Consider the following 23,372-nt stretch of genomic DNA (forward strand, 5'->3'; position numbering starts at 1 on the left):
CAACTTGATGGCGACTAGTTTAACTATTATGTCCAGTGGAATATATTTATATTCAAAGACTTGATCCGCTATTTGGAGCCATTTGATGAATTCTTTTGGATCCTGTGACGATCAACATCCTATAAATCCATCTTTGATTCAGGTCTCAGTTTCTCCTCTGATATTTCATGCACAATCTTTGGTATAGTGGTTCTTCATCATTGAAAACTGCATGGTGGAAAGGATTCACCTCATCCTTTTGTTCCAACGATTTATCCTTATGGCTACAGTTGACCCTTCCGAATTACCTCCCTCAAAGGTGGCAAGTCTTTGTTGTAGTTAGAGGATTTTCCGTTGTATATCCTTTATACAAAGTTCCCGACCTACTACCATCATTTGTCTCCTTGGTGGCATGGCTAGGGTTTAGATTTGGAGGGGGTGAAATGGGTGTATAAGGGTGGTTTTGAGTGGAGAAAAAAATTTGAGGGGTGATTTTGGTAGCTCGAGGATAATACTAGAGTTAGGCCAACTCTAATATCAAATGATACCCTAGTCTAACCAAGCAATAATGAGAAAATAGTATTATTTCTGAATTCAAATAGGAAAGTACAACCTAACAAATGAAAACAGGAAATTGCAACAAGGTAGGGTAGGAGAGTAGGTGGGGGGTACAGCTGAAAAACAATATTTCCTGGCTATCTTGGGCTGCGGTAGAAAACCTGGGTTGCGGAAACAGTAGGAGGCGATAAGGAAGGTGGTTTTGGGCAGCAACAACAAGAGGGGGGTGTGTGTTGAAACAGTACGAGAACAATCATACGCACTATTCTGGGTGGCAACAGTGAGAAGGGGAGGCTTGAACAACAAGGAGACGACAGGGAATGTGATTCTAGCCGGCGACAACAAAAGATGGGTCATTGGACAACAGGGGAATAGACATGAGCACTGTCCTGGGCGGCGACTCGAGTTTGGGGCAATGTAGGAAGGATGGGTAAGGGAAAGGAAGGTGGAAGGATAGTCACCACCTCAGGAGCCAAATGACTGGGGAAGGTGGCAACAAGGTAGGGTAGTGGACCAGGTGGCGGGTAACAGCTGAAAAACAATATTTCTTGGCTATCTTGGGCTGCAGTAGCAAACCGGTGGCGGAAACAACAGGGAGGCGACAAGGAAGGTGATTTTGGGCGAAAACAACAAGAGGGGAAGACGCTGGAACAACAGGGGAACAACCATAAGCATTGTTCTGGGCGACGACAACGAGGAAGGGGAGGTTGGAACAGCAGGGAGATGGCAGGGAATGTGATTCTGGGCGGCGACACCAAGAGATGGGCAGTTGAACTACATGGGAATGACACTGTTTTGGGAGGTAACGGCGAGGAAGGGGAGATGCAGGAAGGATGGGGAGGGGAAGGGAAGGGAAGGGAAGGGAAGGGAAGGGAAGGGGGAAGAATAGTCTAATATTAACATTTCGTGTGCTATGTTTGTAATTTTTTTTTAAAAAATAATATATCATATAAGTATATAATATTTAATAAATTTTTTTTATTCACAAATTAATTTGTTTATGAATATTAACAAATTTGTTGGATTATGTTCAAATTTAATTTATTTAAATTTCTAGTTTTGAAAAGATCTTCAAACTTACTTTTTTTTTATTAATTTGAAAAATATGATTAAATATTATATAAAAAAAAATTAAAATTATTCATCAAATGTATTGATTCATTTACGGCCATAGTCCCAGCATCTTTATAGAGCATAAATTTTGTTAAGTAATCGTACAGGTACATTAGATCTCATTACCATTGTTTTCGTTGTAGACGTCACATTCATCAGAGCTTGTTATCTTGATCGTCTCGCACTACCACGCTCTGAAGGCGATCATACAAAGAAGTTGCTTTCTAGTTCATCAAGTAGGGAAGACGAGAGTGTCAGATTCACTCAATCTTGTGCTTCCAAATTGTATTTATGTTGGGGTCTAGCCTAAATTTGATTTGAATCTAATTCTGAAAAATAATGGTGTTTGGTAGCCCATTTTTAATATAATTTGGCCATAATAATTCCTCCCAAACATAAAAAAAAAATAAAAATAAAATTTCGATTTCCAGCACCGTCTTCTCAACCGCTGTTCGATCTTCTGAAACATCATTTTGTCTATAAATCAAAATTTTATAAATCCCACATAAAAACCAATTTAATAAATTTACTGCATCATTTCTCATGGCTCGAGTGACAACTTGACCAAAATTCTAAATTTGATAAATCGTAAATCCTGCAATCCGCAAGCCAAACTAGAAATTATTCTAGAGTATTTACGAAGTTTTACATGCGGACTCCAATAATTTGCGGCCACGTGGAGATTATTAGAAAATTATTATGTTGTTATTTGAGAGTTATTGCAGAGATAAATGCATAGAGGTTATTAAAGTGAAATCGCGGGAGTTATTAGAGATTATTTGAATGAAACTGTAGAAATTATTAAGTGAAACTGTTCAAATAGCCTTAGCCTCCCCGCTTCCACTCCTCTAACTTCCGCGGCACAGTTTTAATTTTAGATTTGCTCGATATAACACATGACATATTACAGAAAAAATATTACTTCAAGAGTACTGATGCATCAGTACTCCAATGAGGGTGATGCCTACGTGGCACCCCCTCTTAGAGTACTGATACATCACCTAATATTTTTTCGATATTACACTACTGTTAATAGAATAATTTGCAGAGCCGAACACTTTCGGTCTATGAGGTTTCGGTTTCTCCTCCCTCTATGTTTTTTTTAAAACAAGACGACGAGTAGTGGGAGTTGAAGGACCGTTAGCCAAGGGTCGGGTTGAAAGGTCCCCACCCTAACCTCTCTTCTCTCGGTAAAGGAAAGAGATGGAAAAAGAAACTTTTGCCCCTCAGTGCTCTTATATGAGAAAGATGGATGGAGCCGCCAATAGCATTTCACCTCACCAACTCTTCTTTTACTTCCTTTCCTTTATCTTCTTCATCCACACATTTCTGCTCCATAGCATGAGATGGAAAGCTCCTCAGCTTCTGCGCGTGTTGAGTCTTTCCCAATTGGGCTTAGAGTTCTCGTTGTTGATGACGACCTAACGTGGCTGAAAATTTTAGAAAAGATGCTCCGGAAATGCTCATATGATGGTAATTTTTCGAGAGCATGTTTTTATTTATTATTTCATATTTTTTCCTCAGTTTGGTTTGCCATATTTTCTGTCAAATCAAAGCTTTGGTGTTCATTTTAGGTTCATGAAGGATTTGTGTTTGTTTAAATGCCAAGTAGCTAAATTGGTCTTTTCCTGTAATCCTCCTTTCCATGTATCATCGAAGGACTGATTTTTCCCATTTTTAAAAGGTTGATTGTGAGCTTTGTAACATAGTTTTATCAATTAAGTGACAAAATTGCTTTTTTGGCTTCGTTGGTGCTTTGTTACAGTCCATAGAGCTAGTTGATTTTTATTTTATTTTATTTTATTTTATTTTATTTTTTTGAATTAACAAATGGAAGTTTTTATTCCATCACTATGAATTTATTGAAAAACTCTACTTTTTGACGTTTTATAGTGTTTTTATTCAAGGTTGATGTGAGAACTTAGAACAAATTTTCTTGGTCATGCGGATAAAGGCCTCATCTGGTATTTGCTTTTCAGCTGTTTTAAGTTCCAAAACATTATATCATGCGGAATGTGCATGTAAATGCAAGTAATGCATCAGATCCTATTTAATGGCTTCATGATTGATGTGTCATAAAAATAGTTTCCTCTAACTTTGGGGAAAGCAACAAATTATTATTAAATTCGCACTAAATGGAATTTTTCTTAGGGAATAAGTCCTCGTGATTTTCTTTCGTTTTTGTGATTTTCATGTTAAAATTCTGTTCTTGCATTATTTTTCCTTTTCTGCTTTTGTGAGAGTACTTTGTTTAAAGCTAATACTACTTGCAAAACAGCTATTGCATATATTTGAGAGTAGAGCAGAGCACAGAACCAAAACAATATTTAAACTGAGCCTAAATTTTAGCTAAAATGGTGAAATTTAACTTCAGAATTTTCACTTTTACTCCAAGGCTTTATGGTCAAGGGTAAAGCATAATCCCAATTTCCAATTTCTAACAAATTCCAACCTGATTTTTTTTCTCCTTGAAGTGAATGCGCCAATATTACTGTGACAGTAGAATAATCTTCAGCTTATAATTAGAATAATAACGACAGTTATCCATGTACATATTTTGTTATGCAATCTAGTTGCACAAGATGTTGATTTTTTTTTTGTTTGGTTAACGTTTGGTTTGCTGAAAGGGTAATGTAGTGTAAAAAGAATGCATTGTAAAAGTAATGTATTATATTTAGAATATTTGGAGTTGTTCGTCTCAGATGTAAAAAAAAAATGCAAACCTTCATATTTTCTTATTTATGTGAAGCAAAATGAAACAAAGTGAAATACGGGTCGATAACAAGCGGGCGGTCAACTGGTGGCTGCAGCAATCACACATTTGGCCGTGGGAGGGCAAGTGAGTAGGTGGCACTTCCAACGGTGACAGGCAGCGATCAAGAACAACAAGTGGTGGCAAGGTGTGAGTAGGCAACAAGCGGTGTCCAGGAGTGAGCAGGCAACAAGTGGAGGTGGAAAACTATTGGCCACCGATGGTTGAAGGCGAGTTGTTACTGGTGGCTAGCTGTTGTGGTAGACAGCAGCTGACAGAGGGCAACAGTCAATGGTAGCTGGTAGCCCAAGGAGACCTGCGACGGGCAGACGACAACTAGAGGTGAGCGTTCAAAAGGTGGCAAGCAGCGAAGAGTAGAGGCAGTCAAGTGGCCAGCAGCCGATGACCAACAACACTTTACATGCAGCTATGTCTTCGGAATTCGCTCAAATCCAAAGAATTCCAAATGCATTGAAAATGAACTAAGGAATGAGTTCATAAATGCATTGCAATTCTACATTGCATTTGGAATTTTTCCAACCAAATGCTTGGATTTTTGAAACTAATCCGAAAGAAATGTATTGTACTTCTTTTCCAACCAACTAAACAATCCCTAATTTGAACGTAATTTTTTTTTGGCTCCTCCTTCAGTACTACATTGAAAGAATTTCCATCGACTTCATGTTAAGGCTATAAAAATATGTAGGTGTGTTATGTGTTCATGTGTTATTGCCTTTAATTTGATGAGTTCTTTTTCTTTTGAAATTGCCCAGTGATTACGATTGCCTTTTTTTTTTGCAATATTTCCTTGGTTGATGGGTTCAGGATGTACCCTAGACTGCAAATGCAAATAAATCTCCCAAAAAAATAGTTTTTTCTTTTTTTTTTCTTTTAAACACGATCAAGAAAATATTTTACTCATGCAAAAAGAAGAAGAAGAATGTACTTAAGTTAATAATAGAGAAATCCACCTAAATGCGCTCAAATTGGTTGTTTGTGAACTATATAAAATGTTTTGTTCCGTAATTGTTCTATATTTATAAGGGACTCAAATTTTTGTCTACATTGAAAATGATCTCTGTATTCAAACTTATAAATCCTGTAATAATTAAAGGTAAAATGGTTTGGTGGAGATGGATGAATGACAAAAAAAAAAAAAAAAAACAAAAAGAGAAGTCAAATAAGAGAAACAAAGATTTATCTGAGCTTTAATGGCGTTCAGCTGGTCAGGCTGTTTCTGATGACCTGACTAGGGGACTGTTTTTTTTATTCATGTAGAAGATTAACCTCATTTTGTACTTGTTATGGCCACTATCTATTATGTATATCCAGCCATAGTTTATCTTGTGATTGCTTCACCACCTTGTAACAAAAAATGCTTTGTTCTAACCCATTTTATACGAGTATATTATATTTGTTTATCTTATTTCGCCTTTGATTATTAGTGAACTATATAATAATGAGATTACAGGCCAAACATTTTTTATTTCTTTAAAAAGATCTACGAGAAGAATCAAACTATGTAAATACATTTATATGATCAATCATGGTTGCACTAAGTAAAACACATTATTTTTCTGCTACTGTTGTGATCACTATTCCTCTACTAATGCAGTTACAACATGCTGTAAAGCAAGAGCTGCTCTTGATCTTCTTCGTGAAAGAAAAGATAAATTTGACATTGTAATCAGTGATGTTAATATGCCCGACATGGATGGTTTCAAGCTCCTTGAGCACGTTGGACTTGAGATGGATTTACCAGTTATAAGTTAGTTATACCTATCCCCATTTTTTTACCAGGGTTAAATTTATAATATTCTTTAATCCAAAGACAATTTCTCTATCTCAATATCTATGCAGTGATGTCAGTGGATGGTGAAACAAGCAGGGTTATGAAAGGTGTTCAACATGGTGCATGCGATTACCTTCTTAAGCCCATAAGAATGAAAGAGCTAAGGAACATATGGCAACATGTTTATAGAAAGAGAGCACATGAGTTGAAAGATTTGGAGAGTCATGAAATCATTGATGATATTCAAATCCTAAGAAGTGGGCTTGAAAAGTTTGATGACAAGCTATTGGTGAGTACGTCCGAGATGATCTCTCTAGGGAAACGAAAAGATTTGGACACTAGAGAGTTTAGTGATCAAGATTTCTATGATTCCGTGACTGTGAAGAAAGCCAGAGTGGTTTGGTCAATTGATCTTCATAAAAAATTTGTAAACGCTGTGGATCAGATAGGTTTTGATAGTAAGTAACTAACCATTCACCGTTGTTATCAGAAATTCATTATTTTTCACAGCTCAATCAGCGTTAAGATTTATTTTTAGAAAATATTTGCATTTTCTTATTAGATGATTTGATCCAATGTTTTCAATACGTAAGTAATATTTCATTTGATATTATTGATAATGTATATTTCCTTTGTTCTGCAGAAGTTGGTCCAAAAAAGATACTTGACTTGATGAATGTGCCTGGATTAACAAGAGAGAACATTGCCAGCCACTTACAGGTACCTCCTCCCCATGTATTTGAATGTACAATTTGTAAAATTCAAGCAAGAAAAAATGCAATACTTGCAGTTAATTTGCTTTTCAATGGACATAGATTCATGAAATACTTTTTTTGTATTCGACAATAGGCTGGATATATTGATGTGAATCTTAAAATTTACGGCCGTTAAAAGTCTTTTGGAAGTTTGTGTTTTATGGGATATTTGGTTAATTTTATTTTTAGTTTTTTTATTTTTTAAATTTATTAGATGTATGTACGTCCCTAGATGTTACCTTTTTATTAAAGTTTGATTTAGGCATAGACCCCACTTATTATTAAAGAAATGCTTTCTGGCTACATGTGATCTATTTCCTCTACTTTCGGGCTATCTTTGACGCTCCTATATTTTCTAGGATTAGTAGCCATTTATGGCCTTAGTTATGAACTGGTCCACCATTGGACATCTTATGCGACTTTTATTCCAACGATTTTTTCTTTCTTCTAGTGGCTTTTTTTGTTAATCATTTCTCCAACTTATATTCTGATTATCTTTTTTCATGCCACTGTTTATCTAGTGCGACTACTCTATTATCTTCTAGGAGAACCGATTTATTTTGTGGATGATTCAGTGGAAATTTCAATTTGTCAATATCAACTAAACTATACTTTGATGCTAAATTTGTCAGGCACAACTTTGGAAATGTCAAAAGTTTTCAATCGTAAAATATAAAATACTTATTTATAGCAATCAAACTGTAAGATGATGTTTAGTTCATTTTATTAAATTTATTTAAATTTTGAATTTCTTATGGAGTCTATATACATTCCTAAGGTTTATATATACATAGATCCCCATTTTACTTTTGGTAATTTATGGAGTCTATATACATTCCTAAGGTTTATTATATATACATAGATCCCCATTTTACTTTTGGTAAGAAGAATACTTGCGGTCCTCCAATAAATATTTTATTGAACAATTCTTGACATTTCCAATCTAGTGGTTTTTTTTTTTTTTTTTTTTTTTTTTTTTTCCCTTCCACATTTTGCAGGCTATTGAGTGCATCTCTATTTGTTTTGGGAAGGCCATTATTTCACGATTAATTGCAAGGATTTTTAGTTGACTTTGTGTTTATAATCTGGGGTTGACATATTCAAATCTCTCTGCCAAAAATAAAAATTTAATTTTGGATGTGAAATTCTTTTTGCTTTAAGGATTTAGTTGCTTGATCATGTGAAGAACATTTTAAAGAATTTTGATATGTTAACTCCTTATATGAGCATTGATGTGTGCTAGAAAATTCACAGTGGTGGAGTAATGAATTATCGTCTTAGTGTTAAACAAGAATTTAATACACACTCAGATAAATAGAAAATAACCAGTATTGACACCAGAAATATTTACATGAAAAACCAGTAAAAGGAAAAAGCTACGGGGCCTAGCCCAGCTGAAGAAATACACTGTAAACTGGATATTACATGTACAGTCCCTTGTCCCACAAGTGAGAAAGGGATGAACACTTTTTGGAGTTACAACGTCGGTGCACTAATAAACTTGTTGTAAAAAGTAGGAGGCCTATGGCGATCAGTAGAGATCGACAGGTATCGATGGCGGTCGACGGTGGTCGACAGCAGTCGGCGCTGGTTGACAGAGGTAGGAGTGGTGCTGGACTTCAGCTCATTCTCAAAGCTTCAAGTTCTTTCTCAAGCATTTAACTCTCTTCCCATTAGAGAGGTGGGGTTCTATTTATAGAGTTTTTGGTGCAATGAATGTAGAAATATGCGAGGGTGGCTAGAAGCTTGAGAGATAACTTAAATCTTTGAGAAGGAGCTGAGTCCAGCACCACCTCTGTCACCATTAATCGTCGTTGGCTGCCGTCGACCACTGCCAACCGCTGTCGATCACTGACAACTGTTGTTGATTGCTGTAGACCAAAGTCGACCGCCCTCGAGCACTACTGTCGCACGTCAACCACCACCGGCCGTCATCGACCGATGATCATCGTCGATCACCAGCAATCACTGTTAACCACCATCGACTGGAAGTCGTCAGTCTATATTGTAACTTGGAAAATCTAATAACAATTTCTCATCTGTGGGACAAGGGGTCTTTGTAATCATCAACCTATAGTGGATTTTTAGATTTGGGTCAAACTCGTGGTTTTTTCTCTTTACGGGCTTTCCACGTAAAAACTTATGGTGTCATTACTGGTTGTTTTCTTTTACCAGAGTATATGTTGAATTTTCGTGCAATGCTAAGATAATAATACATTACTCTATCGTCACAAATTTTCTAGCACGCATCAGTTTGCTGCCGTTTGTGGGAATTTGAAAAGATTTCCTTTATTTGGAATAAAGAAGGCGAAGATCAAATGATAAAAGAATTTCAGTGGATTTAATTTTTTTAACACATATTTATCAAACATTATAGCCTCATAAATATTAATATAAAAATTAATAAGAATTTTGAGTTTTTCAATTTTTTTTATAAGGTGGAATACTAAAGGCTAGAAGGAGGAAATTTATAGGATGGAAGGCGGAAGGCCAAACGACAAGGGAATTATGACATATTAATTTTTTTTTAATTCAATTACTTTTAATGTTATGACTCATCTCAAGCCTATAATTAGAGGAGAAAGAAAGTGAAATCCTCATCTCTGCCCCTAGCATATGATCTGGGATTTCTTAAGAGAAGAAAGTCGTCCTCATCTTGCATAGCAGACGAGCAACAAGATTTTCTTTCACTTTGTCGCCAAAAGGAAAGTCATCCCTGTCCTACGTAGCAGGCAAGTACGAGATCTTCTTTCACGTTGCGCTGAAGAGGAATGTCGTCCTTGTTCTGTGTAACTGGCAAGCAACGAGATCTTCTTTCTCGTTGTGACGAAGAGAAAGATCATCCTCATTCTATGTAGCAGGCGAGCAACGAGATCCTTCTCGTTGCGGCGATGAGGAATGTCATTCCCGTCCAACCTGATAGTTTTCTTTTACCTGAGTGTTTGTTAAATTCTCGTGCAACGCTAAGACGATAATTCATTACTCTACCGCCGTGAATTTTCTAGCACGCATCAAGCACGAAATTTTCCTATGAATTATTTCCTTCTTTCTATCCCATCTCTTCTTTTCTTTTTTATCCTTGTTCTTTCATTATTACTTTGAAAGAGTAATTTTGTATCTTCAAAATTGATAAAATCTTTATTTCCTTCAATAGCCTGAACTTTAATGTGCATACTTTTCTTCTTCCCTAATTTCTATTATTTAGTTTCTAGTAAATGTCTATTGGTTTTGTTGACTAACTTGATTTTTATCATGTTTCAACTATTATTAAATGTCATGATATATTGTTTAATATTCTATTAATTGTCTTAAATATTTTTGTAAATGGTTTCTTCGTTATTTGGCATCCCGTCATAAATATTCATCACAAACCCGAAACCCTAGTTTTCTTACTACTGTACTCCTGCATGCTTCACTGAAGTTACTTTCAAGGATGGGTGTTGAAGACTTAAAAAATTTGGTGCCCTACATCCAATAATTTCCCATTAGTATTTTTAACAAGATTTACACTTAACTTAACACAAACAACCCTATATGTTTCTTGATAAATCTAAACATATTTTACTTAAATTGTTGTTTTTGAGCTAGCAACTCCTCTTTATGTTTTTATTGTGTACATCTCAAAACAAACACTGCTCAAATAATTTCCACACTTATACTCGCTAGGAAACTCTATTAGACATATTGATCCTTAACATATGATTATGAGAGTATTTTTAAGAGTATATTACACTAGACTCTTTTCAGGCAATCCTACTATGTAAGTGGTTTTTGTTGTATATGTTAAAGTGGTTTGCACATTTGGACTCATTTTTGGAACAACCTATCACTTATATTTTGTCTATTTTTCTAAGATTTTATGTGTAATCTTAAATCAATCAATTTATATTCTCTAGGGTTCTATTTTATATAAATCTTTACAAATGGATGTTGTTACGACTCTACTTTCTAGACCATTGGTGATTAGTTTTCTTATTGAAATGGACATTAATATTTTTCTAGAAAAGGTTTGGATTGGCTACTTATAATTTGATATAATGTAAATTTTGTAAAATAGTTTGGCATAACAACTTTGAATGTCTCAAAGCTATCGTCAAACTAATCAAATGAAACATCCTGGTACAAAAGGTGTGTACATATGATCAAATTCTACATTCATATGATGTTAAAGCTCTTTTTAGTTTAGATCAGGCGTATGCATAAACCTAGCTACTCTAGATCTTATCATTTAATAATCACCTTCATAACTTGCCCCTACTACTATAAGCCCTAAAAATTTTGTATGCTCCACATCAGCATGCATAAACAGATCATAATCCTTCTAACATGTTAACTCCTTATCCTCCTATTAATTAGGACATCATTGAACCTGTTTCTAAGCAAACATACTATTCTCATCAATGACTTCCAATCATGGACATCTAGGTTGATAGAAGGTTCCAAATCTCAGGTGCAATAGGAAAGGAATAAATTTTATTATCACTCTGTAATGTTCACTAAGCTTTAAGCAAGGTATTATAAAAAAGAGTTATTTGGTTTTTTCTCATTAATGGATACGAACTAGGATTCAAAATTGGTCCTAATGAAAAATTTTACTGAGTGAACCGAATGGGTTTGAATTTTGACCAGATACACCAATAGTTAACCCTATTTTCAATCCAAAATATTTAAGCTTATAGGGGTACTGCTACGTGTTATTGTTTTAACCGAATGTAGCTTGCATCCCAAAGCTTTATAAGCCTTAACAATCTCCCTCTCTTATGTTAGTTCTCTACACAATGTCACTTCACCTCAAACGAAAATATTATCATGTACCATGCACCAAGAGGCTACTCAACCATTTAAAGGATTCATATAGTTCTCAACCATGATAAAAATTGACACAATTTTCCTAAGATCATAAATCAAATGAATCAATTACATTAGCCGAATCATCAGTTCCGATGCCATTTACTAGTAAGTTTAAGGAAATCAAAGTTAGGCAAGATATATCAGTGATAAAACCTATTTTTATTAAAGCTTAACACTATTGTTGAAGGCCAACATACAACAACATATTTTTTAACTACTTGGTATGAGACTAAAATAATAAAGAAGTTTCAAACCTGTATGGAAGTCGTGATCATTCCTCAAGTCCATTATTGTTTTCATTTCCTATGAAATTTAGTCTATTTTGAGCCCCAAAAATAAGGTTAATATGTGCAAGCTTTTCACCATATCTTTGAAAATCACCAGGATTACTGTTTATCCCATATGAATGTAGTTGTCAAGTTGGATAATATGCATTACAAGAAATTACATTACTTCCATCTATAAGGAATTTTTGCTTAGGGTAGAGACTTACAGAAAACATATTTTGGCAATTTTTTTAAGAACAAGAAAGGTGCATTTTACTTAATATACAATAAATACTAATAAATATTTGAAAGAACTTCTCTCCACCAACCTACCCCTTGTGGAAAAAATATATATATATTTATTTGAAAAATCAGATTGGTTTTATATCATACTACTCATAATATCCCTCTCTCCTTTACAGCTGCATTTATCTTTTGTTTGAGCATTTATAATTGGCATTCACTCCAACACTTGGTATCCCGCCTTCTTCGTATAATAATTACAATTTTTTGGAAACTGTTATGCTATTTGAAGTTCTTTTGGTAAATGGACTCCTTTAAATGCAGAAATATCGCATGTACTTAAGTAGAATACAGAAGCAGAATGAAGTTGGAGATTTAGCTGGCAATATGCAACCTGATCACTCTTCAGAGAATCATTCAGAGAGCGTTGGCTGTCAGAACTCTAGAACTATCCATGAAAATAGTGGAGCTAATAGCTATGGGCAGAAAACTCAAAATTTCCATGGGCAGGATATAATCCAGGGTTTTCAAGAAAGTGAACTAAACAAAGCAGACTTACTTCCAGTAAAGCTTAAGAAAGAAGATGTAACAACAGATGTTCACTTTCAAAAGCCGAAAAATGCTTCTCAGCCAGAGCAAATGCTGCCACACAGTGATCAGAAACAGGACTACGCCTCAATTTCAAAGCGGAATGGATGGCATGGAAGTGTTCTATTAAGGCAATTCATGCAATACCCTAAACATGATGAGCCATTTAGCTTCTTGGAACACAATTCCTACTCTTCACAAACTCAAGTGCCTCAGATTCCTCTTTGGCAATTGCAATGTCCATCTCTTGTCTCAGTCAATAGTAGCATTAAAAAAGATGAAACTAAATTTGATGTAAAACCTTCGATCGCAAATTGCAATGGCCATCTCATGAAAATTTTATCAAAAGCGGTGTATGAAGATGATCAACATTCAATTCAGGTGGAACATGCTAATTCTAAAGAATTTGAAGCAGCATATGAACATAAAAAATTAATCAGTTTAATGGAGCACCACTATGAGCAATCTAGAGTCCATGATTTGATTCCTCCTTCAATACATCTAGATACAAAAAATGAAGCAAGTTTGATTACATCATCTGAAGACTTGAACCATCATTCCCTTCATGGCTTTGGTTTCCTAGATAATGTTGGTTTCAATGGTATGGAGTTACACCAGCTTAATGGTTGTGCATCACTCACTGAACTACAGAGTAATTGTTATGATGAGATAGAATTTAATTATGAGTACTGGTACGATCCCTTGGACTACCTTTTGCTAGATGAGGGCCTTTTTGCGTAATAGTTCAGTGCTTCATCCTTAATGGTTTTTGTTTGAGAAATTAATGTATGGAACAACTAGTATCTTTCAGTCTGCCTCAAATTTCATGGACTGATATTTCTAACTGTTGTTTGTTTTTGGTATGATAGCTCGGATTAAATATTATTGAAGGTGTCTCTGTAAAAGTATGAAATATTCCTCTCAAAAATGTTATTAATGGTTTTGCTGCAATTGTAGATGATTGATCTTGCCTTTTACATTTTGCATGGGGTTTTCTAAACTTGTCAAGGGAGCTTCTTGTTGCTTTTGCTAGTAAGTTGATGCCTGATTGTGCACATTTTTTTGTGTACAATCTTACTCTACATAATAAATTTATGAAGGATGTATGTACTTTTATTTACATGTATTCTTGATTTTATATGTTGCCATCTTCTAATTTGCTTTTTTGATCAGCTTTTTTATTGGTTTTATAGGCCCATTCCCAATGATTTCCCACTTTGGATTTCCATTTAAAAATTTATGTTTTCTGTGCTATTCTTTTTTTTATATGTACAAAATCTTCATGCAAAGCTAAAATGTAATCTTTACCGACATTGACTTGGTGTCATATTTATGAAATTAAATGTTTAATGATGGTTTTAAATCTCTATCCATAAGCACTTTTAACCCCAATATCATTAATTAAATTAAAAAGAAATTATGAGCAAATTTTACAATGGTATGATTAACTTTAATCAAATTTGTAATGTAAGATAATTTAGTAATTTGAATGATGCCCTATAGAAAACCCCATCTATGCCAACAAGTTTATTCTTAGTGTTTTACTTTTTTTCATAGTGTCACGGAAGTGCTACATTGTTTTTGGACTGACATTCTTTTTGGACTGAATAGTGTGAGCTAGCTAACAGCTGAAGAATCTTCTAACTTTTCCTACATTTTTTTCTTAGTTCCAAAGTTTGGAGAAGACTTATTTCTTTACCTTGAAGTAAGCAAGGAAACCGTTAGTTAAAATGCTTATTCAGGAAGAGAACATAAAATTGTTTACGACCTATCATGAAGAAACACACAAAGGATTTGTTCATTTTAGTTTTGAAATCTTTGCCCCCTACTTTCAAACAAATTTTGCAAGTGATCACTTATCGTCTGCTAAAATTTGTACTCACATGACCAGATCATTCAGACCGGTTACTCAAATGTATAGTCAGTCTCCAAAAATTTAATATTATATAGTTGTCATGAATTGTAATTAAAGCATAAGCTTTACTTGAATTTCTTGCAAACTTTTTTGAAATTGGCGTTAAGGAATAGTTGAGTAAAAAAAACAATGTTTTGTATCCTTATTTAAAAAATAACACAATGTAATTTCTAGTGTCACATTGTAAGTACAATAAAGATAATTCAAGAAAGTGTGAACAATTTCAAAATTTTTCATTAATGCAACTACAGTTATCACATAAGCTATTGTTAATTATCAGTTATTGGCCTTTTGTATTTTTGCGTATGGATCACTCTGGTGCATTTCCCCTTGCATAAAACAATTCATACTATGTATGATCAAATAATTTTCAAAATTGATTTAGGCAAAGGTCGGAACAACATTTGTGTGAAATTTCAACTTGATGAACAACATTTATAGATATGGGTTATTCATAGATAACGTCACAAACAATGGTTCATAATTTGTTAATTAGAAGTATGAAAAATTTATCAAAACCAAGGAATTTCTTTGAATTTTATGCAATTAATACCCAAAGACAAGTGGTCAAGTTGAATCAGTGAAAAAGAAAAATAAAGGGTTTCTAAGGAGGAGGATGGTTTCTTGGAGTGATTCTCTGGTTCTCCTAGTTTGATCCTCCGAAATCATCTAGATTTGTGCTCGTGGTTCTTTGAGATGGCTGATTTCCTTAATTGGCCCTCTTTCCTTGAGGCAGTAATGGGTAACACTTCTTCTTCTAAACTTCCTTGTAATAATTGTTTGTTTCTAGTTGCCTTTAAAGAGCATTTGGAGGATGAGAAAACTAATGGTTTGATAAAGAAGGCTATGAAGAAAAACAGGAAACCCACATTATTTCTTAGTGAAGAGGAGACTTCAATTCTTACTGAACCTCTTAAGTTTACCTATTGAAATGGAATATGATCCTCTTTAATGTAACAAATATCCTATGTTTGTTCGTTGTTTATTCAATTGCTTCGTTGCTCATCCTAATCTGAAATCTAATAACTATAATGCTAAGGAAAAAGAAGATGCTCATGGAAGGAATTTAAACTAAATCAAGATTTAAATAAGGAGGGTTTAGAGAATGATTTACCAAATGAAAAAAATCTTGATATTCTACAACCTAGTGATGTTGTTGATATTGAACGCATGGTTTCTATTGGGCAACAACAAATTGCTAATCAAGGGTTACATATTGTTAATAGAAGTGTTAATACAAATAAAGAAAGTTTGCTAGTTGATAATATAGCTGAACAAATATATCTTGATAATCATATTGTTGTTTCTAAGTCTCCTATTGTAGATGATGCTCTTGTTCTAACTAGAAATGAACTCGAAGTGGTTTGGATGATACAAAGATCATCTAGAAAGAGGAAGATTGAAGGTAGTTTTGAACTCAGTTATGTTAATTCAAAGATTCTCAATGTTCAGCAATTTGGGAAGAATCTTGATTTGAATGAATTAGCTTTTTCCTCTAAGATCACTAGAGGAAGGAAGGACAATGATGAAGTCTAATTCCTTGCTTGATTCACTCCTTTTATGATTTTATTGATGTTTAAGTTTATTATTTGGATTATTATAGGGATCACGAAAACAACTGCCTCAAATCGATTAAAGAATATTAGAAAGCATAAACTGAATTTCTTCAGTATCTTGGAACCTATGATTGATAAGAAAAATAATGATAAGTACAAAAGGAAGATTAGTAATTTTAATCCTGTTGCTAATCTCAATAACAAGATATGGTTCCTTTGGGGTATGATGTAAAGATTGATATTTTAATCAATTATGCACAATTTATTCATATTAAATAGTTCATAAATGATTCTTTTTATTATTTAACTGTTGTTTATGCAGGTTGTTCTAAGAATGATAGGTGGAATTTTTTGAATCATCTAAGGGCTCTCAGACATGATAATGAGGCTTGGTTTGTTGGTAGTGATTTCAACATGATTGCTTCTATTGCTGAAAAAAGGGATGTTAATCCTCTAAACATGAATATGATTTCAAATTTTAATTACACTCTTTTTGTTGCAAGCTTAATTGATTTAGGATTTAAAAGGAATCCTTTTACTTGGTCGAGAGGTTTGGTTTTTGAAAGGCTGGATAAATTTGTTTCAAATACCAAGTGGATGAATAATTTTCACTCTTACAATGTTCATCATTTGGCTATATGAGTTTCTAATCATTCTTCTTTACATGCTTGTATAATACTATTGAGGTGAGGGATGAATACTGTTAACTAGGTCATCTTTGAAAATGTCCCAACAATATTTATAAAACTCCACCAAATAACCATCAGGGCCCGTAGCTTTTCCATCATCCATATTTTCTATCACATCTTTAATTTCATCTATCAAAGGAATCTTGGTAAGGTTTCCATCATTGCAAATAGAAGAGGTATTATAAAGCTCACAATTATTCTAAGAAAGAGAAGAGCCATTACTACTAAACATCATAGAAAAGAAGTTGATTCCATCCCTTTCATTATCCTTAACATTAGTTAAAACAAGATCATCACCTCTTTTAATATTAGGAATCAAATTATTCTCTCTTATTTTTTATACAAGCATGAAAATAAGTAGTGTTTCAATCTCCATCAAGCATATGAAGCTTTTTAGCCTTTTGAGCATAAAAATTCTCTTCCATGTTTAGAACATTATTTAAATTATTTTGACCTTGCATTGAAACTTCCTAATTAACCACCTTATGACAATAATAAAATTCTAAAGGTTTAACATTCTCTTCAGCTTTAGAAATAATATCTTTAACTGCCCAAAAACATTCCAATTCCAATCTTTAAGCTTCTTAGCAAGATTCTTTTGAAGCATCCATAAATTAAGACCAGAAGTACCAATCATAATAATATTCCAATTATCAGTAATAAACTTTTTAAAAGAAGAATGTTGGATCCACATATTTAAAAACTTAAAATGATAAGGAATTTTAAAGATGACCTAGTTAACAATATTCAAGATTTCTTCAGAGGTATTGATTTGCCTAAATATTTTAAATCTTCTACAATTATTTTGAGTCCTCAAGAGAAAGATGCTAAAAATTGAGATTCTTTTGGACTTATTAGTCTTAATAATGTTGTTTCCAAGGTTATTTATAAAATTATAGTGAGAGAATTCAACGTTTTTTGCCTATGATTATTAGTAAAAATTACTTTGGTTTTATGGAAGGCAGGAATATTTGTGATAATGCCTTAACTATGTAAGAGCTTCTTATGGATTTTGATAAGAAAGGTAATAGTGGTAATGTGATTTTTAAGATGGATATCAAAAAGGCTTTTGATGCCATTAGATAGGAAATTATTATTAATATTTTACATACCATTGGTTTTAGTGAGGAGTTTTGGTTTACTTATTAAAATAATCCTTGATATTAATTTCTAATCTTTGTTGATTAATGGGAATAGTTGCAGTTCCTTTAAAGCATCTAAAGGTATTAAACAGAGAAATCATTTATCACATATTCTTTTTATTATTGGCTTTGATTATTTGTCAAGATGTCTAAATGCTTTATACAAGCAATGTCATAGTTTAAATTATCTTCATCATGGGAAGATTAGTATTTCTCATCTTTACTGTGCTGATGATTTAGTTATTATTACTAATGCTAATAAAAGAGCTATCAAACTTCTTTGGAAGGTTTTGGGGAATTTTCAGGATGCTTGTGGATGGAATTATAATATTGCTAAGTGCTTATTTTATTATTCCAATCTTATTTTTTCTAGCAAGAAGAGCTAGATAATGGATAAACCAAGTGTAATAAAGGTACTCTTTCTTTAATCTATTGGGTTTCACTTTGGATAAGAAGAAAAAAAGGGTGCATATGTTTTATTCTTTGCTTGATAAGGATAGGAAGAGGATTCTTTCATAGGAAAATAAATTTCTCTCTTTAGGTGGTAGAATTACTTAAGAGCATTCTCACTTCTCTTTCTCTTTATACTATGCAAATAATGAAAGCTCCTATTTGTGTTATTAAAAGGCTTGAAAGGCTTTTAAGTAAATTTCTTTGGGATGGTAATGGTAAGAATAATATTCATTGGAAAAGTTTGACCAAAATTTGCAAACCTCTTGATAAAAGAAGTTTGGGGTTTAGAAATTTTGCTGAAACTATGAAAGTTAATTATATGAATTATGGTGCCAATTTCGTGCTAATAATTCTTTATGGGCTAATCTTTTGTATGCAAAGTATTGCAATAATTGTCATCCTTTAAATGTTAATCATACTAAACACGATTCTTTCATTTGGAAAGAGATGTTAAATGTGGCCGGTATCTCTGAAAAGCTTATATGTTGGGATATTGGCAAAGGTAATTTCACCTTTTGGTATGAGGACTGATCTTACAATGGGCCTTTAGCTAATTTCGATGGTGGTCCTTATGAGGTTAACATAAAGGTTAAGGATTTGTGGAACAAAAAGCAGTGAGACACTTTGAATCTTATTCAGAAGCTCCATAAGGTTGATGTTGATTTTATTAATACTACCCCTATTAATAGAGAGTTGGATGATATTTTAAAAATTAAAAAGAAGGATGTTTTTATTGCTAAAATTTTTGCTAACCTCTTTCAATTTTTTTAGGGTGCTGATCTCAAGTGGCTTTGGAATAACTGGGTCACACCTTATAACTTTTTTTATGTGGATATTGTTTCATAATATCATCTCTACTGATGATATATTAAAACTTAAGGTTTAAATTTTCCTTCTTGCTACTTGTTATGTAGAAATGATGAGGAATCTCTAATTCATCTTTTTGGGAATTGCTTGTTTTCTAAGGGGCTTGGAAACATATTTCTCACTTCTTTAGTATTAAAATGTTGGGTGAGGACTATAATTGGGATTCCATTGAAAGCCTTTCAACTATTTGGAAGAATCAAGGTCATGCTTCTTTTCTATTATACCCATTATGGTTTTTTGGTTCTTATGGGTTACTAGAAATAGTGCTAAACATAATGGCATTGTCCTTAACATTTATACTACTTGTCCTATGACTATAAAATTTATTTTGAAATGCTTATCCTATCATGACTTTTACAAAAAAATTTGATATGAAGCTTATAGAATTGTTTTCTAAGTTGCATATAAACTTTCCTAGAGCTGCTAATAAAGTGTTAAATAACATTAGGTGGGTAAAAACTAAAGCTCCTTATATCAAAATAAATGTTGATAGAAGTTGGAAGGCTAATATGGCTGGAGTTGCCATTGTTCGTTATGACTATTTTGGTTTGGTTTTATATGGTTTGCTGCTCTTTCTATTTCTATATCCCCTCTTGTTGCTTAAGCTGATGTTGTTGTATTTGGTCTGATGCTGCTAAAAAGTTTGGTTGGAATGATGTTATTACATAAATAGACTCCTTAGTTTTATGGAATTTTTGCAAAAATTTTACTGACTGACATTGGAGTATCATGCTGAATAAGAAGAGGATAGCAGATTTCAATCAAAGACAGATAATTTGTTGGACTCATTCCAAGAGAGATGGTAATGGAGCGGCCAACTTGTGTGCTCAAGTTGGTCCTTTACTGAATTCTATTATTATTTTTAAATATCTACCTAACGATCTTAATTCTCTTTGTTCTTTGGATCATTGAGTTCTTTTTGTTGTTGCTCCCTATTGTTTGGTCTTCTTGGGTTGTGTGAGTTGTATCTTTTTTTTTTTGGTAGGCGAAACTTAGTTTCTTGTTTGTGTGAATTATTTAGGGGTGTGTTGATTCCTCTTTCTAGATTTTGTACTTATTATTTTAGGGTAATATATAAGGAGCTGTATAATGCTCTTTATAAGAAAAAATAGTGAAAAAGTTAAGTATAAATATTCTAAAGAAAAAATTAGAAGGCATAAATGACATTGAGAACAAATCTTTCAGCCACTACCGAGAAAATTCAATATATTATTTCTCATACATTTAAAGTTATATTGTTGGTGGAATATAATCTACATCGCCAAAAAATAGTCACCACAATAATTGAAAGATGAATTAAATGAATGGATAAGGCCAACAATGTAAGATTGAAAACTATAATAAATATGTAGGATTAACCAATCTTCTATGAGGCAAGATAAGATTAAAAGATGAATTGCAAAATCTTATAAGAACCTTTTCCAGTAAAAGACATTTAATTCAAGCAACTTAGTGTTGAAGAAGGCAAACATGACAGGTTAAGGAAAACTTGGTAGCTTAAAATTTATCACTTGAAAAAATAGATCTGTAATGGAATGGAAACGAGATTATTCAGGAGCAAAATGAATTTGGACCATATAAGATAAATACTTTCATTCAGAATGAAAATCCTTGAACATGGGGAAATAATTACTTAAAAATCTTTTATCCATGACTTTTTTGCATTGGTTCTTGTATATGTCAAATTAATAAACACTTGAAGAATTTGTTTCGAAAGTTTCAAGTAAATTAATAAAATTATGATAATTTTTGTTAGCTTCAGAGAAATTTCTTACCCTTATCATTTAAAAAGCTAAAATAGAAAGAAATGCATGAACTTAAGTTAAATTAAAATAAACTCTGACTTAATGATAACCTTAAAATTTGTATGAATATTCTCTAAAGGTGTATTGAAAGCCCTTAGAGAATAAGTCCAGGAGGAGTTTAGAATGCTACAAAAATGAATTTATAAATAAGTTGAAAGCCCCACTTGAAACGAAAATGATCCACTATGAAATGACTCAAGTGTCAAACAAGTAATTAGTATTTCAAGTAGTATATGAATTATGAGTATGTTTATCGATCCAACAGACAATGAGATAATTTTTGACAAGTTATCTTCTAGTTTACTAATCTTAGGTTTAGTTTGAAGTGTTAAGAGTTTGTTAAGTTATAAGCAAATCTAAGTCATAATTTAAAAATAAAAACCAAATTTAGTTTAAGAGTTTTCTAATAGTTGTGAGATTCTCCCTTGAATTAGTTTAATGAAATATAAATTCTTTAAAAATAATATTATGCTGTAGTTGTCAAACAAGGCCTATTACTTTTTATTTTATTTTTAAGATATTATTGACCTCATTTTTTATCACATTTGACCCACTTGAACACATGCATTATGCCCTTATGCTCTAGAGGTAGCCGTGCCAAATTTTGGCATGGCATGACCACATCTAGTCTCGGCGTGGTCACACCCCAAAAGGGGCTGACATGATCACACCCATAAATAACTGGGTGTAATGTAGTTCTACCCTAATAGGATTAATCCATGGAATTCCCGAGCATAACCACATCTGATCTCGGTGTGGTCACTTCCCTTGCTACACTCATACTACTCTGGCGCCACCCGCCACCACACTACGCTGAGGTGCTACGACATTAACAACCATTGAGAATCGCCATAATGATCTGAATCATCAGTCCAAAGTGAATGGAGGACAATCATGACCGTTGCAAATGCCTTCTAAGCTTATAAATAAGCAACCTTTCTGTTATCTTCAAGACTTGCACTTGAGCCTCCACATAGACTTTGGTACTCTGGTAGAGGAAGAAGAAAGAAGAAAAACTTCTTTGATGAGCCCCTTCCTTGACCAGTCTTCTCTCCAATAAGTCTTCTCTTCCATCCACTTTTATTTAAGTTTAATTATTTTTTTATGTTTTCGTTCATTTTTCTCTATTTTATTTTAAAAGGAGTCACCAGCTTGTCGATCGTCTTATACTTTCCTTATTCGAATAAATCTCCCTCCCAAATCAGATTAGTGATTTGAAGAGGAGAGGAACTGAATAAGAGGAGAGGAACTGAATAAGAAGGGACATATGACAAAGTGACAAATAAGAAAAAATCAAAAAATAAGAGAAAAACATAAAACTTGGAGAGCCTACATGTAGTAAACCTCTCGAGGATAGATTAAGAGTGTTCACCCAAACTGGATAGGGAGAAAGCACCATAAACTGGTATCCACAAAAGAATACCTACATGACTACCCAAAACCAGAGAGTCGGGTGTATGTACCTGTTATGGGGTCATGTGCACTCCCAAGGGGACGTATCCCACTTGGTTAATTACATCTTGGGGGGTACCCAAAAATACTTTTGATAAAAGGAGGATTATCGTGAACCTAGGGTAATAGGTACTCAAAGGAAGGTTATTCCATGTAGGAACAGTCCCAATGCTTCAAAGTTCACGCTAAGACATTGGGCAGAAAATGAATCTCTCACATCCCAAATAAGTAGCGGCTCATCGGCATACAGGGCCACGGAATAACCTAAATCATCTTGACGGGGATATCCCAACAAGTCAAAGCATGTTCGGGCCAAAGGGCAGTGGAGAAATCGTCGTATCCCAAATGGGCGGCACCTCATTGGCATCGGGCCGTCAATGTTGTATCAATAAAGTCAAGGAGCGACAGGGCTCAACAAAAGGAAGGTAGAGTTATCCTAAAAAGGTAGAGGTAACTGGGTCGGGTTACCATGAACCTGTCATCCATAGCTACTAGGACCTTAATTCTACTTAGCCGTGAAGGTAGTCGACCCAACACATTCTGAGATCCCCGGTCAGCAATCCGTGAATTGCGACGCCCACGTGCGTCTCGATAGG

The 23,372-nt window shown here is 33.7% G+C and overlaps 1 protein-coding gene across 2 annotated transcripts; it reads left to right on the top strand.

The window, feature by feature from the left end:
- Window positions 1-2,713: 2,713 nt before the first annotated feature.
- Window positions 2,714-13,741, top strand: LOC110036004 (two-component response regulator ORR26-like). 2 transcript variants are annotated; one of them, XM_020740348.1, is made up of 5 exons: window positions 2,714-3,123; window positions 6,018-6,170; window positions 6,263-6,652; window positions 6,838-6,914; window positions 12,634-13,741. In XM_020740348.1, exons 1-5 carry the CDS (start codon window positions 2,997-2,999, stop codon window positions 13,636-13,638), a joined length of 1,752 nt encoding a protein of 583 aa, XP_020596007.1. In that variant the 5' UTR covers window positions 2,714-2,996; the 3' UTR covers window positions 13,639-13,741. The 2 variants fall into 2 exon arrangements, with proteins under 2 accessions (XP_020596007.1, XP_020596008.1); XM_020740349.1 differs by lacking the exon at window positions 2,714-3,123 and adding an exon at window positions 4,777-4,980.
- The last annotated feature ends 9,631 nt before the right edge of the window (window positions 13,742-23,372 follow it).

The sequence above is a fragment of the Phalaenopsis equestris genome, unplaced genomic scaffold, assembly GCF_001263595.1.
Source record: "Phalaenopsis equestris unplaced genomic scaffold, ASM126359v1 Scaffold201446, whole genome shotgun sequence".
NCBI lineage: Eukaryota > Viridiplantae > Streptophyta > Magnoliopsida > Asparagales > Orchidaceae > Phalaenopsis > Phalaenopsis equestris.

What these genes read in the sequence shown, in the direction of transcription:
- LOC110036004 (XM_020740348.1), top strand. Translation starts at nt 2,997, where the DNA reads ATGGAAAGCTCCTCAGCTTCTGCGCGTGTTGAGTCTTTCCCAATTGGG. An exon ending in GGATCAGATAGGTTTTGATA is followed by an intron (nt 6,653 to 6,837) that starts GTAAGTAACTAA and finishes TTTGTTCTGCAG; the next exon opens with AAGTTGGTCCAAAAAAGATA. An exon ending in ACATTGCCAGCCACTTACAG is followed by an intron (nt 6,915 to 12,633) that starts GTACCTCCTCCC and finishes CTTTAAATGCAG; the next exon opens with AAATATCGCATGTACTTAAG.